This window comes from Conger conger, chromosome 19, assembly GCF_963514075.1.
Source record: "Conger conger chromosome 19, fConCon1.1, whole genome shotgun sequence".
NCBI classification, from domain to species: domain Eukaryota; kingdom Metazoa; phylum Chordata; class Actinopteri; order Anguilliformes; family Congridae; genus Conger; species Conger conger.
In genome coordinates this window covers 17,543,103-17,558,710 of record NC_083778.1, presented here as the reverse complement: position 1 = coordinate 17,558,710, position 15,608 = coordinate 17,543,103, and the positions used below count along the sequence as shown (strand labels likewise).

Genomic DNA, 15,608 nt, shown 5'->3' with positions numbered 1-15,608 from the left:
ACGGGTACAGTAGGTCGCCCCGCCCTGAATCCCTGGGAACGAGCCTCTGATTGGTTCTTATGAAAACGAGCGGGCATTGGTTCACAGACAGGGGAGGCGGGGTCAAGGTCGGTCAGGGGGCGGAGTCACGGTTCGGCCTTTCACAGACCCTCTCGGATAGGGGTCACGGTAAAGGTCGCCGTTCTTCGACCCCTCTTTCCTTCCGACAGGGAAAAACAAGGTTCCGAAGACCGAGAACAGCGATACTTTAAAAACAAACAAGCATGCCCAAAAATTTTTTTGACAGACGAAGAACATTTTAAACCGAACCAAAGAACTGCTGGTGTAAAGTTAGGCAACCGAACATTCCACCGGTGTGTATACACGGCAAGGCCTTCTAAAAAAACGAAATGTGAAAAGCGCTTGAAGTAAAACACAGACAGAAAAATCCCAGGAAAGGCGACGGACAGAATGTTCCAGAAAGAAAGTAAGAACACCGAACCCTGTGACCCCGCCCCAGAGTTAGAGAAAGGAACAATCAGCGCCTAGTTTTCACACGAATCAAACCGTGGACAAAAAGAACCTTCCGGTAACAACTAGGGTCGTAGACAAGATGGCGTGTACGCGATTGACAGAGTGGCCTGCCCTCAGTCCAACGCCCGCCCCGCTGGGGGCCGGTGCCCAGCGCTGTCATGGTAACCGCTGGTGGTGGTTGTAGCAGGGGAGGGGGGAGGGGGGAGGGGGGAGGTGGGGGGGGGGATGATTCACACAGAAAACGCATCTCCCCCCGCTCCCCCCACAAGCGGCTTGGGAAAGGCTCCCTGTGTCAGATGCCAGCAAATTCATTTTCCTCACTTACCGCTGACCAACTGTATAACAGCAGAAAATGTGCTCCCGTTGAAAAGAGTCTGCTCCGGGCCACGAGATGAATTCGACTTGACAATGTTGAACTTGGAAGTCTCTCCGTCGTGTCAGACTTTTCCCGCAGTCAGACGGAGAGGAGAGGAGAGACCCGAGCCATAAGCGCGCTTTCTTTTCATCTCAAGGACAAAACGCGGATAAAAGGGCCGTGGCTGTCAGCAGCGCCGAAAAGCGCTAACTTTTCAGCCGAAAGTCGTGACTGCGGTACGTGCGGGAAAAAAAACAAAACGGTGCCACGAAACCTTGAACCGTCGAGGGGGGAGAAAAAAAAAGTTTAAGCTTCTCATAAATACTGAACGGGTACTTCAGGACAGTTCAGAGGTCGAAACGCTTTCTCTGTAGCTACGGAGAAAGGTCGGAGGAGTTCTCCTGGCTCGGGACGCAAAACTCCCCTCTCCCCGGCTGCGTTATTTACGGAGAGGACCTGCTCCGCGTCGTCCGAACGGGCGCCTCGGTTTATCGCCCGCGCTGTCGTTCGTAGCGAGGACGTTTGTGAACTTTAACTCCGACGTGCCAGGCTCTACCTCGTCTTTCCACCGACAACGGAACTTCACTTTAAAATGAGCCGTTAAGCTTCATTTTACATTACATTATTATTGCCATTTTTTGGCAGACGCTCTTATCCAGAGCGACGTACAGTTGATTAGACTAAGCAGGAGACAATCCTCCCCTGGAGCAATGCCGGGATAAGGGTCTTGCTCAAGGGCCCAACGGCTGTGCGGATCTTATTGTGGCTACACCGGGATTAGAACCACCAACCTTGCGTGTCCCAGTCATTTACCTTAACCACTACGCTACAGGCCACCCCAATTTCTGACAGTGCACAACCTGCTGAGGTTTGGCCATAAATAAACGACAAACACGCAGTCGTCTCGCACAAAACCCACCCCCCAAAAAAAACTGGAAATGTGTATGACATTACAAGGAAGCGTGCTAACCAGCTTGAGAATGGCTACGAATAAGTAAACCCTTGTGTAGTCTTAACATTCTGTATACTCCCTTTATTCTAAGGGTAAACAATTACCCGCCTGCACTAAACCCGTGAAATAAAGCAGCTTAATTGAATTTCAAACCCCTTATCTATTTTACATGAAGAAACTATGAACCTGAAACCTGTTTCATCAAATCTCAAGTTGAAAAAAGATCATTTATGGGCTTTTATCTGCTGTTAAACATAGTGGTGGAAGACAACACAACCGCAAAGGCACCTAACCGAATGGAAACCCTCCACCTCAGAGGTCCCACTGGGCGACACGTTGGCACAATCGCGGTAGCGGGCGGGGGGGCGGAGTAGGGGCTTACTTACCACTCCCCGTCGGCAAATTTGGAGATGCAATAGTCCCCTCGGCGGGGCATGTAGGACCCCTCCACCGGGGGGTGGCTGGCGATCTCAGCCCTCATCGTCTCCATCAGACTCTCCAGCTGGGCTCCTGCAGACACACATTGAGGAAGGGAAGGGGGGGTAATTAATTAATTGCGTTATCGTTAATGAATACGCCCTGTCGGGGTGTGGTGGGCAGCGAGGTACAGCGGTGAGAGAGCTACAGGTTTGAACCCTCCAAAAGCACTCTGCTGGAGCCAGACCTTCAATAACACGCAATTATTTTGGATTCGTATACTTTTTCGACACTTCACTAGGGCCGGTGCATTGGGACCTAGGAAGCACTCTCATAAAGTACTTTTCTGTGCTCAATTGATTTTGTCTGGTGCATTTTTTAACCAACCCCGCCCCCCCGTCCCCTGTTCCTCTCGTTTGGGTCAAAACGCGCCAGACACGATCAATTGAGCACAGAAAAGTATTTGAATCCAAAAAAAATTACACATCATTATCTAGTATTTGTTGACCCAGGTCAGATTGGAGTACCCTTGAAAAAATGTACTGCCTCCATTTAAACCAGTCTGAAAGAAAAGAAAGGTTAATTTAGCCCGTATAGGACTGGTGAATTTGCAGAGCACGTACGTGGTGAAATAGCGTTTCACATTTCACATAAAGCATGACAGTGACACCAGAGGTCCCATCATTACTCCGTCTGTCAGACGCACAGCAAGCCTTGGGGGCAAATTCCCAATGCCTGTCATCTCCATGATTTTTTTCCGATACCAATCAAACGTCCCCCGCCCCGTCGCGTCAATCCATTATGGGCTTTGTGCCACCATTTTCCTTTCCCGACGCCCTTAGGTGTCAAAGGCCTTTTCCGATAAAACGGTGCCCCATTTCGGCTTGTGAGCTCACCGGCTTCTCAAACGGGCCGGAACCTTTCCCCCAAATGCAGGAGAGGGTGACCGTCGACCTGCACTGATGGGCAAGACTTTAAAAAATCTCATTCAGAGTCCGAGGGACATCACGGGGCATGTTTCTGATGAACCCCCGGACACTCGCTCCAGCTAGTTTAGCAAAGTGCCGACGTGGAAACAGGTTATCAACAAATCACCGTTCACTTCCATCGATTCTCTCGGGGGAGGAAAATGAGTCCACTGGGGGAAAAAAACGCATTCAATCAGACGACTGCTCGATTCGTACCGGAAAGCTGGTCATCGAAGACGGATCATCTAGTTTAACGCGCAGATTAATGTACGAATCGGAACCCTCTCTCCCTGTCGGGTCACAGAGAAACCGAGACGGTCGTTGGAATTTCTCAACTGCTTCAGAAGAAAAGAAAAGATCATCGAACGTTAGCGGGATTTGGGGGGCGGGAGCTCGCCGCCGTCTCCGTGCACGGGAGCGAGGGGAACGTGAGGCGACGGGTTCTGAGTGAGGCACGGCGAGGCGTGTTTGTGTCGTGTTAGCAACGCGGTGGAGGGGGGTAGGGGTGTTACTAGCGGAGCCGAAATCAATTTAAATGTGTTTTTTTCCCGTTTCAGCAAAACAAACACAGCCGAAGGCGGCGTGAATTTAAAAGCAGGACGACCCGATGACGAGGATGAAAGCAGCAGCCGCCGCGTTTCATCAGACAGTTTATCAAACGCTCCCCCCCCCCGGTCCTCCGCGCGCGCGAAACGCAACCCGTCTTTAAACTGAATTTATTCATCTTTATGGAAAACACAGCCAAACAAAAAACGGCGGACGAATGCGGTTTAAACACGTTTTTTACGCCGTGTGCCGCCCGGCGTGGGCTAGCTCTTATGCCGCTAACTTTAATCACCGTGGCGACCGCGCCAGGCAAACCGCCGTGGAGTGAAGGAGCCTGGGAATTCTCTCTCGGGGGACTGTTGAGATTAAAAGCACAATCCCCGGGGTGGTGGTGGAGGGAAATAAGATCCTGCTCCCATAAGTCTTGCAGGGTGGCCGCAGGGACGGAGAATGCCGATGAGGCCGTATTCACGGGCCTCCCAACAGCACGGCAAACACCCCACAGCCACAACGCTCCGCTCAGCCACAACATATCCCCCACGGCACGCAGGCCGGACGCACGCCGAACATGAACAGGCCAATGCGGTCTGAGCTCACTGAAGGGTGTTGGACTCTGGAACAACACAGGAACTGGGGTAAACACCGCGGCATCCACGCCCGAAAGCAATGTTACTAAGGACAGACCTGAACTGTGAGGAACGAACAAGCACAGGGATATTATTTTTAAGGCAATCCAAATGCAACACTGCTAGAAAAACAAACAAAAAAACATCTCAAGCTAGGTTTTGAAACTGCTGGTCGCTGGCTAACCAGCTCACACCAGCTACCTGCTCAACATGGTTTGACGGGCTCAAGCTATGTTCTGAAATTGCTGGTATCTGGTCATTTCGAGCTGGTCATAGCCAGACTTTACAGCAGGAAATACACAGCCTCAATCTCTTAAGATACAGTCAAACACACAAGTCTTCTTCCAACTTATTTCGTTGAGCGTTTAATACGCTTCAACAAGAGACCTGGAAAGATGCTTATGAAATGGCCGGGGTGTCATAGCAACCGAGTAGACCACAGAAGCGGACATGACGCAAGATCTCCGACGAGGTCTACTTACGGGACTGCGACCCCGTCCCAAAAACATGTCCCCGGGGGTGCCTTTCTCCGCCCGTCCACGTGGGCGATGGTGAAACTTGTGAGTCTATAATTGAGAAAGTTTGAGGCTGCATGCGAACGCGGCGAGCTCTGTTCAGAGTCCGCCGAGATCTTATTAAATAAGGAGGGGGGGTAAGGGAAGGGCGTAATGGCAGAGCCGAACGGAGTCACTCCATTTAACCCAATTAATACCAGCCCTGCTCATTACACGTGCTGGGGGGGGGGGGGGGGGGGGGGGCTTACCATTAACTCCAATTTGCTGGGTAAACACTGAACGAGTTTGTGTTGCAAAAGAGGCTCTCTGCATCTGGAGCTAATTTCTCCGGGAGGGAAAATCCACCTCGATTTAGTCAAAGGAGGACTGCACAGAGAGAGATTCTCTTGCTGTGACCCGCAGTATACTCGGAGTTACAAAGCTATTCCAGAGCCTACACCGGCACCCCACCTCTGAAAGAAAATGAAGTGCTGTCCCGATACTACTCGGCTTATTGCAAGCATAAACCACGCGACGGAGCGTGTGTCTGAAGGCCTCGTACCCTCTTCTGAATGTCTCCGTGTTGTATTTTATTTATTCAGATCACCCTTCCCGACGTGCTGATGTTTGAGCATGTAATTATTCACTTTTATTCATCCACACTTCAGCATGGCGGGTCTGTAGCGTAGTGGTTAAGGTAAATGACTGGGAGCCGCAAGGTCGGTGGTTCTAATCCCGGTGTGGCCACAATAAGATCCGCACAGCCGTTGGGCCCTTGAGCAAGGCTCTTAACCCTGCATTGCTCCAGGGGAGGATTGCCACCTGCTTAGCCTAAATCAACTGTAAGTCGCTTTGGATAAAAGTGTTAGCCCAAATGACATGTAATGTAATGAGAGTGCTGTTGATCTTCCCTGTTCTGATCTGACCAATAGGAGCTCCACTTCCTGGGAGAGAACTGGCTCGGCCGTTTCAAACAACCATCGCACAAAGAAAGAAATCAGAGAGAGGCTGAGCTTTGACCCACAAGTGCACTCCAGAAGCTTGACTCCGCACCAAAAAAAAGTCCATGATAGCTAATCCATATCTTTCAAAAAGGACGACTGAAAAAGCTGCAGTTACTTCAAAGATGAGGCAGACTTTCATTTTAAGTTATAAAAATTTAACGGGGTAAAAAGGAAGAAAGCCCTAACGGACAAGCTGGAGACGAAATAAAAACAAAATGAAAGGTACGAACAACCTTTTATATTTGACACGCAGTAAATAAAAAATAAAAAACATTTGAGAGCAGGAATAAACATATGAAAAGGACTACTTCACTACATATCGTGGAGTAAAGCTGTGAGGGGCTAGCCCTTTTCCTTGAAGATTTTGCCCAACAAGACGGAAAAGCCTAAAAGCGCTTTGATTGGATCCATTTTCCAATACAAAGTGCTGAAGATGCTACGCAATTACTGTCAATCACGACGCTAAACTGGCTGCTTTTTTATGAAAATACGCAATAATAATAATAATAATAACCAGACGGGGCAAACGCATAACCTTCAGCACAAAAGCCTCCTGATGGACAGCGCTAAAACATAAAAATAAAAAAATAACAAAATCCCTACCTGTGATTATTTCTGCACGGCAACAAAGCGGCCATCTTGAAATCAGACACAAAAACAGGACGATTGTGCACTTAAGAGGGATTTCGCTGAGGGGAGTGTGCAGTTTTCTGAGCGGGTATAGATTTAGCCTCAGGGCATACTCAGAGGCTTGTTTTCAAAAACAGGCCGAACTACACAAAAAGAGTCGGCCATTTTACCTGACAAAAAAAAAAAACAATAATACTGGTAACATATTGCTGAATCAAAGAGGGATTTCACTGGGGGAGATTCAGCCCGATTCAGCCTGGGGGCGCAGCGGAGCGTATTTGCTGAATCACGGCGACGTCTCCGTCAGGGAAGCGGGGCCCTGGGCCGCCCCGCGGTCAGCTCCGGCGGGCCACGGAGATTAATCACGGGCGGCCACTGTCGACAGCCAGCTTAGCAAGAAGCAGAAAACAGATTTTTGCAGACGATTAAAATCACACTTCGGACAGTGACGCGTGTTGGAATAACACGCGCGGCAATTAGAGAGGCTCTGGCTGCTGACGTGTCGGCTCGCGGCTCCGAGCCGGTGAATTCCGCACGGAGGCTCGTCTCGAAAGCAGCACAAAGAGGCGGCCATTTTCCCTCCCCGACAAAAAAAAAAAAAAAAGGAGCCACTTTTTTCCACAATTTGACCTCAATTCTTGTGCTTATTTGAGAATGCAGTTGTAACTCCAATGCCAATCTTGATAAAGAACTCAAAAAAAACTAAGTGAGCCAACATAACACGGGACGATTCCGATCACGTCCGCAGCTAAATATCCAGCTTCGCAACCGAAGCTTTGTTGCAAATAGGAAATCATAACTTATTTAGATATTAATCTCTTAAGCATTTTACGCTCATTTGCTTTGACTCACTTCCTTTAGACTTGGGTGGAATGCACTAACGATGTGTGATCTTGTTCATTTGCCAAAAACAAAGTGTATTTTTTATTTATTTATTTTTTTTACACGACCTTCTGGAAACTAGAAGCAGGCTAGAGCGTAAACAGGCCTACATATGGACGCCCAAGACCAGCGCACATTCACAAGGCTACGCTCCACTCCCGACAGGAGAGCTCCTGAACCTCCGTGAATGTGTTCATGAAACGGTGAGATTAAATGGGTTTATAGTGTAATTACTCACTGAGGCTACAGTCGTGCAGAAGAGAAGCAGGTCATTTTCCCCCAGACTGATACAGTTTACCTGCAGAGGGATAGTTTATCTGCCCTGGGCTGTGTTTACCAAGCCTCCCCCCCACGGCAAATATACAGTTTTTGTGATTCGAAAAGGTGGGTGTGTGGGGGGGGGCAGGGGGGAGAGCACCTGAGTCTCTCGGCAGATAGGACCAGCCGACCGAGCCTAATGCTTTGCTCTGATTGGACCCAAACATTCCCAAACACCAGCGATTCTCAAGGCCTCTGACAAAACAGTATTTCACTTTGTGCTGCAGCTCAGTGGTGAGTAACGCACTTTCTTTTTTCTTCTTGCTATAATATACTTTCTCTTTTCTTTGCTGCTTGGCAAAGAGTGGAAATCAAGATGCAGACACAGACGCGCACACACACAAGCACGAATGCAGGCAAATGCACACACAGACACGCATGCAGACACACACACTCATGCAAGCACGAATGCATGCAGTATATGCACTCACAGATGCACAGACAAACACAGACACGCAAGCAGTATATCCATACACAGACGGGTGTGCGCGCACACACACACACACACACACACACACACACACACACACACATATACACACACACATACGAATGCAGGCAAATGCACACACACACACACACATACACACACACACACAAGCATGAATGCAGGCAAATGCACACAGACACACACACACACTACATTATTTTAAAGCTCAACTTCGCTTGAATATCTTTGAAAGCGAGGAGCCAGGCCCATGGGGAATAAAAGCAATCTATGAATCACAATGTTCCATCGCAGCGCAGTGATTTATTCAGGAAATAACTGCAGCAGACGACCCACTCGTCCTCTCCAACCGGCACTGCACCCACTGCAGGTGTGCAACTGACACACTGCCCATCTGCTCTTCCCCAGACGCGCTGCATTACCTTCAGCCTGTCTGTGTCTGTCTCAAACACACTGCATCCATTACCGTCAGCCTGTCTGTGTCTGTCTCAAACACACTGCATTACCTTCAGCCTGTCTGTCTCAAACACACTCCATCCATTACCGTCAGCCTGTCTGTGTCTGTCTCAGACACACTGCATCCATTACCGTCAGCCCGTCTGTGTCTGTCTCAAACACACTCCATCCATAACCTACAGCCTGTCTGTGTCCATTACCTACAACCTGTCTGTGTCTGTCTCAAACACACTGCATCCATTACCTTCAGCCTGTCTGTGTCCATTACCTTCAGCCTGTCTGTCCCAAACTCAATACATTCATTATCAGCCAGAGAGCTCCAGCCCCTCAAGTTAAGTGCCCGCTACGATGGTATGACCGTCCAAAATTCGGAAACGGCAATTCTGTAAGAGAGAAATTACCAGCCACCAGCCACACCCTTCAGGATGTTTTGCTTCATAACTGAAGAGACGCGCTAATACGTCAGTGTGAAATGACGTATTAATATCGCTTAATCCTCAAAGAGGCAACACTGCCAATTAACAAAATGGCGGCCGGTGCGGAAGCCATAATCTAACCAACACAAAACATTCTCGCAACGCTGCTGCAACCGTGCGACCGGTACTATAACGTAGGCAGAACATTCCAGAAACATTGCAGCAGATCTGTGTGGGCCGGGCTGGGGGGGGGGGGGGGTGCTCTGAGCTCCGTATTCTGCATGCCGTGCAGCGTGCAGGGAATTACCGCGGCTGTTTGAATTTCAAATCAATACCCCACGCTTCCAATCTGTGCGTCCTTTCTTCTGCGACAAAGGCCCGGGAACAGGACGTTTCGCTGAAGCAAGTCTGCACAAATAACACTTGAACTTTGAAATAAATAAATAAATAAATTAAAAACCCAGCTTTGAACTGAGCGATTGAGGAGCGATACCGCGTTAACAGCACGGGACAGACCTCTAGGGGGGGGAACGGAATGAGGCCTCCAATTTAGACCGCCCGCGTGATTCTAACAGGAAGTGGCAAGGCTGCATTAAAACACACCCCGCCTTCCAATTCAGAGTGCCAAAAAAATAAAAAAATAAATAGAACAAAAACAGGCTCCGGAGCTCAGCCGGTGAATCTCGGGCCTTTCCAAGTGGAAATGGCTTCGTACACCCCGTATCGATGAGGCAGCAGTCCATTCTGTCGAACACACCCTTTTATTGCCATGCTAAAAGCCTGCTATTAAGGTTGCCGTGGCGATCGCCGATGGCGACCGCAACCGCAACCCCCCCCCCCCCCCCCCAGACACAAAACTGATGGGAGTCAGAGTGGAGTGGTGTGACCGGCCAGTAATGGCCACCCTATTAAACAAAGCTGGAGACCAATCACTCCATCCAACACAGCTGCCAATAGCATTTAAATACTCCGTCTGGGAAGTGTGTGTGCGGGGGGGGGGGGGGGGGAGAAAAGTCAAACGCTAATGGATCTCCAAACCGGAAGCCTGAGACGGAGAGATTGAACAGGGCCTGCAGTATTAGCTGAATACAAAATACAGTATACACACACACACACACACACACACACACACATATGTATATATACTGACACATACATACCCATACACATATATCACCACACACACACACTACACACACACATTACACAGATACACAAACGCACACCACACACAAACACACATATATCCAAACGCAAAATCTAATTTGGGCAGCCCCTGCTGCTAACGCACAGCAGGAGATATATTTTAAGCCGTTCGGTCTTAAGTGCCCTCCTCCAGGGCCCAACTACCCAGCTCATGCGCGCAGCACGCACAGATACATCCGAGAGCGGGAAACATCCGTTCGGCGGGAAAACCAGGGGCCCGGAAACCGCGCGCGGAGCGGAGGCAGAACCCTGACCTCACTTAGCGTCCACAAAGGCAGCCCCGGCGCTGCGCCACCGGAAGGCCAGAGCGGGGCTAAGCGAGGCTAACGGCTAACGGACCGCCCCCGCGGCACCCTCCGTTCCCACGGTGACGCCCGGGAGCCGGAAGGCAGGCGGGTTGAGCGCAGCCACCCACGGATGATGTGTACACCGCACTTCTTCACAGGCAAGTTGTTCTTGAATGTATTTTTATCATCAAAATCCATCTGTATCGCCGTTACCGAGCTCGCTAGCTTGCTAATCTGCCGCTATTAGGATTTCAGCTTCAGAATGCTGCTGCCCTTCCAGGCTACACTGAGGGAGAGAAAGTACCTGGGTACAGGTTAGGGTACGTTGGGGGGGGGGGGGGGGGGGCATTAAGAGGGCATTGCTGCAAAAGAGCATGTGTTCTCAGTCAACTTACCCTGTATAATTAAAGGTTAATGGGGGAAAAAAAAAAGCCTAATGGAAGTGGCTATGTGGCCAGGCCGACAGAAAGTAGTCGCTACGCTCCGGGTTAAAGGAAGTACACATTTTCGGGTCGTGTCCTCGCCCAGAGGGATGGAGAGAGTGGAACGGTCTTCCAATAAGAGGGAGAATCAGGCTCTGCTTTTAATTGGGCCGGCTGGGTCACATCGATTCCCCCAAATAAAAGAACCAGAAACAAAGTGCTGCTTCCGCCAGCTGCTCTCCCACTGTCACACATCCTGATGCGCGGATGAGATTCACACTTCCTGTTTCACACTTCCTGTTTCACACTTCCTGTGGGCGTCGCGTCGCCATGGCGCTGCAGCTGGGGTCAGCTACGACCCACTCTTGACGTGACTTTGTCCTTCAGTCAAGACGAGCCACAACCACACCTCACTTCTGAACTCAAGACCAGTTAATCATCCAGTCACCTCTGCCATGGGGAGGGGCGGGGGCGGTTGCACGGCAACAAAAAAACGTTTTTTGGTGCCATGTTCCATGTCGGGTATGCGCACCGGGGTGGGAGTGTAGTATTAATAATTCCTAATTCCTTGCATTTATGTAGAGCTTTTCTCACCAGCTGCTGACTCAAAACCTCTGAGTCACCAGCTTCAAACTCGCCAGAACCACCACGATCTGGAGCACTCACCTGGGTGATGCAACGGCAGCCATTTTGTGCCAGAACGCTCACCACACACCAACCGAGGTAGAGAGGGAGAGAACAGTATAACGGTTAGAAAACTGGGATTTTGGTTCTCAGCTTCGATTCCCAGGTGGGTCACTTGAACAAGCTGATCGACCCAAACCTCTCCAGTCAATACCCATCTCTGGAAATGGACTACTTAGAAAAACCCCCAAAAACATGAAGAGTAGTATGATCTACTAAGGCAGCGCCCAATCTTCCAAAAATGGCCAGCATTACATTACATTACATTATTGGCATTTGGCAGACGCTCTTATCCAGAGCGACGTACAGTTGATTAGACTAAGCAGGCGACAATCCTCCCCTGGAGCAAGGCAGGGTTAAGGGCCTTGCTCAAGGGCCCAACGGCTGTGCGGATCTTATTGCGACTACACCGGGGATCGAACCACCGACCTTGCGGGTAGCAGTCATTTACCTCGACCACGACGCTACAGGCCAGCAGGGATGCAGGTTTTCGTTTTAACCCGGGACGACAAATAGGACTACGACCTTAAAGTCAGGTAAAACGAAGGCCTGTCCTCCTGCTTTTGGGAGAAGACTGAACTCCTGATCTGAAGTGACGGCAGGTCTGGAGAGTGGTGTGTGTGTGTGAGGCGTGTGTGTGTGTGTGTGCGTGAGGCGTGTGTGTGTGCCTCCGCTGGGCTTCAGAGCGGGGGGGGGGGGGGGGGCACTCAAACGGCCCAAAGCGATCGTTGACATTTCAGGGCCCCAACCCCACAGGCTGAGACAACTCTCCGTGATTAAACTCTGGCAGGGTGGGGTGGGCCCCCACCCCCAGCAAAATGACATGCAGCAATTACCTTCCGCTACACCCTGTGCGAGACCTTTCACAAATACACAGAGTGCAAAAGTTCTGAGCCTTCGCACACCAAACTGCGTGTTAACTAGCTCAAACAAAGCGGGGAGGGGAAAAAGAATTACACGCTGCAATTACCTTTCAATACACCCTGTGTGCCAGACCTTTTTACTAAAAAACACACAGCGCAAAACTGTCTGAGGCTTAGCCACATCACAATCGCGTTCACTCGCTTAACGACACAGGGGCGGTGAGGAGCTTTCGAAAAAACGCTCTGGGCTGGACAGACTTAACAGGCCGAACGAGCTCTCCGGCCGTGGAAGAGAGAGAAGATAAAGAAAGTAAAGTTCAGCAGGTAAAAAACAGCGGTGGGGGGTTTAACATTGTGAAGCGGGAGGCGCGGACAGAGAGCCGCCTGTTTGGGATCGCTCAATCCATCGCCCCGTCGCCTCAGACGCCCCCGTCGCCTCAGACGCCCCCGCGCCGGACGGCAGTTGGAGGCCAGCCAATCGGATGAAGGGACACGAACTCGGCGAGCCGGTGAATTACGAGCTCGCCCCCAAAGTTTTCGGTTAAAGCCCCCCCCGCCCCCCCCCTTCCACCCCCCCTTTACCTTGTCAGGGATACATATTTATAAAGGCTATCCGGAGAGAAACCAATTACGACCGGTTCTGGAAGAGTCTATGAAATATATAGCAGGCCCCTTAGCCCCGAGAATTCATTCGCCCAAACTACGGCAGCAACGCCACAGCTCAACCAGACCCAGAAATTGTGTTCTTGATAAGACAATGACATTGAGATTATAAAAAAAAAAACCACATTACATTCACAAAAACCAACACAGCTTATACACACATTTATAACACACTACAACACCTTTATAACACATTTATAAAGCATGTAAAAAAAAAAAAGAAAAAAGAAAACTGGATTTGAAGACTAAAACTTCACAGGGGCTGATCGTTTCTTGAGGGACGAGTGTAACTTCCCAGACTAAAATAAACGAGCAACGTACAATAGGCCCTTTTTAAAAAAAAAAGATGCTCACGTCAGAGGGCGACATGAACCCGTTCACTTCGCGCTTCAACACCCAGACTGAAGACAGCCGCACAATTTCAGCCCAGATTACAGATGATTGTTGGAACCCATCGGAGACCCTTGCAGAAAAATGAGCGATTCATTAATAAAAGCCTTTTCAAGAGGGAGAGAAAAAAAAAAAAAAAAACATATTTCAAGAATACATTATAATGCTGCCCGAGTTATTGTGCCATTATTATAAAGACAGGGGCAAATTGCTGTGAAACGACTGGCGCACTTTGACGGCTTCTCGCGGGGGAAGGGTCGTGCAGGAGCTCTTGAACATCGAGGAGAGCTCTGCCTTTTTTTCCGCTGACTGGAAGAGACCATCGTTTTTTTGCTCTTATTTATTCTGACTTTGGGCCCGTGGCTGGGTTTGGGGTGTTCGAAGATTCTGATTCTGATTCTGCATTTTGTGGGTGTTGATGTTTGTCGGTTTTTTTATTTTTTATTTTTCTCTAAGACTTTAAGGTTTTTGGTTTGGTTTGTTTTGGTGGTCTTAAATGGCCTGAAACCTCACTCTCCTCCTCACTCTGAGTCTGTCAATGGATGAATGAGAGGCATCAATTGTAAAGCGCTTGGCATAAAAGCTCCGTATAAAATGCAGTTCATTCACCGTAAAAGCAATAGAGTGCAGTGCAGCATTGCTTCATTATACCAGCGCGTTTAACCTGGGCACCCCACTCAGGCCACAAACCTGACGCTACAGTATATCAGTGCTAGGCTAACTTTCTGAGGTATTCTGCCAGGCATGTAGAATTACTGTAATATCTTCAATGAAATGGGAGTAACCACTAAATGCTCAGTGTAGTGTTTATGAAAGCTACTACTACTACTACTACTACTACTACTGCTATTACTACTACTACTATTACTACTACTGCTGCTGCTTATATTCTCAGCCACAAACTTCAGCGAAACCATACTGAGGTCACAACAGGCAGAAATGTGAAGATATTTTAAGAATGGAACGTGCAGTTCTCCCGAGGGCGAGGACCACGGCGTGGGGAATGAAAACGGTGAAAATAAAGACGCAGCTGTTGTTGAAAAAAAGCAGAAGGATCAGCAGCAGCCACATTAGAGGAAGGGATCGATGTGGTGAGATCAGAGCGCTACTTTCCCTTACATTCGGTGATTCGCAGCATTTGCATACGCAACTGTGTGCCGGCATTCTTTTAATTAGACTCTGACATCAGATGAGAAAAACTACTCCGACGACAAATTGAGAGATAAGATCTGATTAGGTAGACAGAATGCATTATCGTTCCATTATTGCCATCTTTGTGTACATAATAACTCCCCTATTTGCATTTAAACTGCACTCCTAAACAAAGATTATTCAAAACACTTCAAAACGCACTAACTGTTTTTCACAGCAACGGAACGATCATAATTCACCACTCGTAATGTAAAATAAATGTTTGGCACGGTGGATGGTATGGTGAGCACCATGGTGAATCACAAACAGCGCTTGTGGAAACCACAAAGAGCGATATCCACAGGTTTTCTTCATTCAAGTGATTATGGTCAAGTTCAAAAATAAAAACTTTGGCAAGAAACTCACAGGTGTTGAGTCCTTTCCCCCCCACAACCACAGACATCGACGGGATGGTGAATTAGTATTACACCAGATGCGTCATCTGTCTCGAAACCGTCAGGAACCCCTCATTGTACTTCACTGCCGACATTTGAGCATGAAGACGAATAAATTATTTCTTATTTAGTTGACGTTTTTATCCAAAGCCACTTACAGTTGATTAGTCTACACAGGGGCCTATCCCCGCTGGAGCGATGCAGGGTTAAGGGCCTTGCTCAAGGGCCCATCAGCGGTGTGGGTCTCATTGCGGCTACACCGGGGCTTGAACCACCAACCTCACGTACCTTAACCACTACGCTACAGGGAGCTGGATGAGAGCGGTCAGCTACTCTCCGACAAGTAAAAGTTAATGTCACGTTACGTCTCTAAGTAAATACCATTACATTTGAAGAGAGGCGGCTCTCCTTGGCCTTAGCGGCGGTTCTGAAAGTGTCTGGAGGCTCGTCCGTCATGGCAGGGGTACCCCAGCTCTCCGGCC

General features: G+C 49.2%; 1 protein-coding gene across 1 annotated transcript in view; it reads right to left on the bottom strand.

Annotated features, from left to right (window-relative positions):
- Window positions 1-15,608, bottom strand: part of snd1 (staphylococcal nuclease and tudor domain containing 1) — a 237,625-nt gene that overhangs the window by 26,824 nt on the left and 195,193 nt on the right. The window contains exon 19 of the mRNA XM_061229463.1: window positions 2,207-2,330. Coding sequence (XP_061085447.1) covers window positions 2,207-2,330 — 124 coding nt within the window. The remainder of the gene's footprint in view (window positions 1-2,206; window positions 2,331-15,608) is intronic.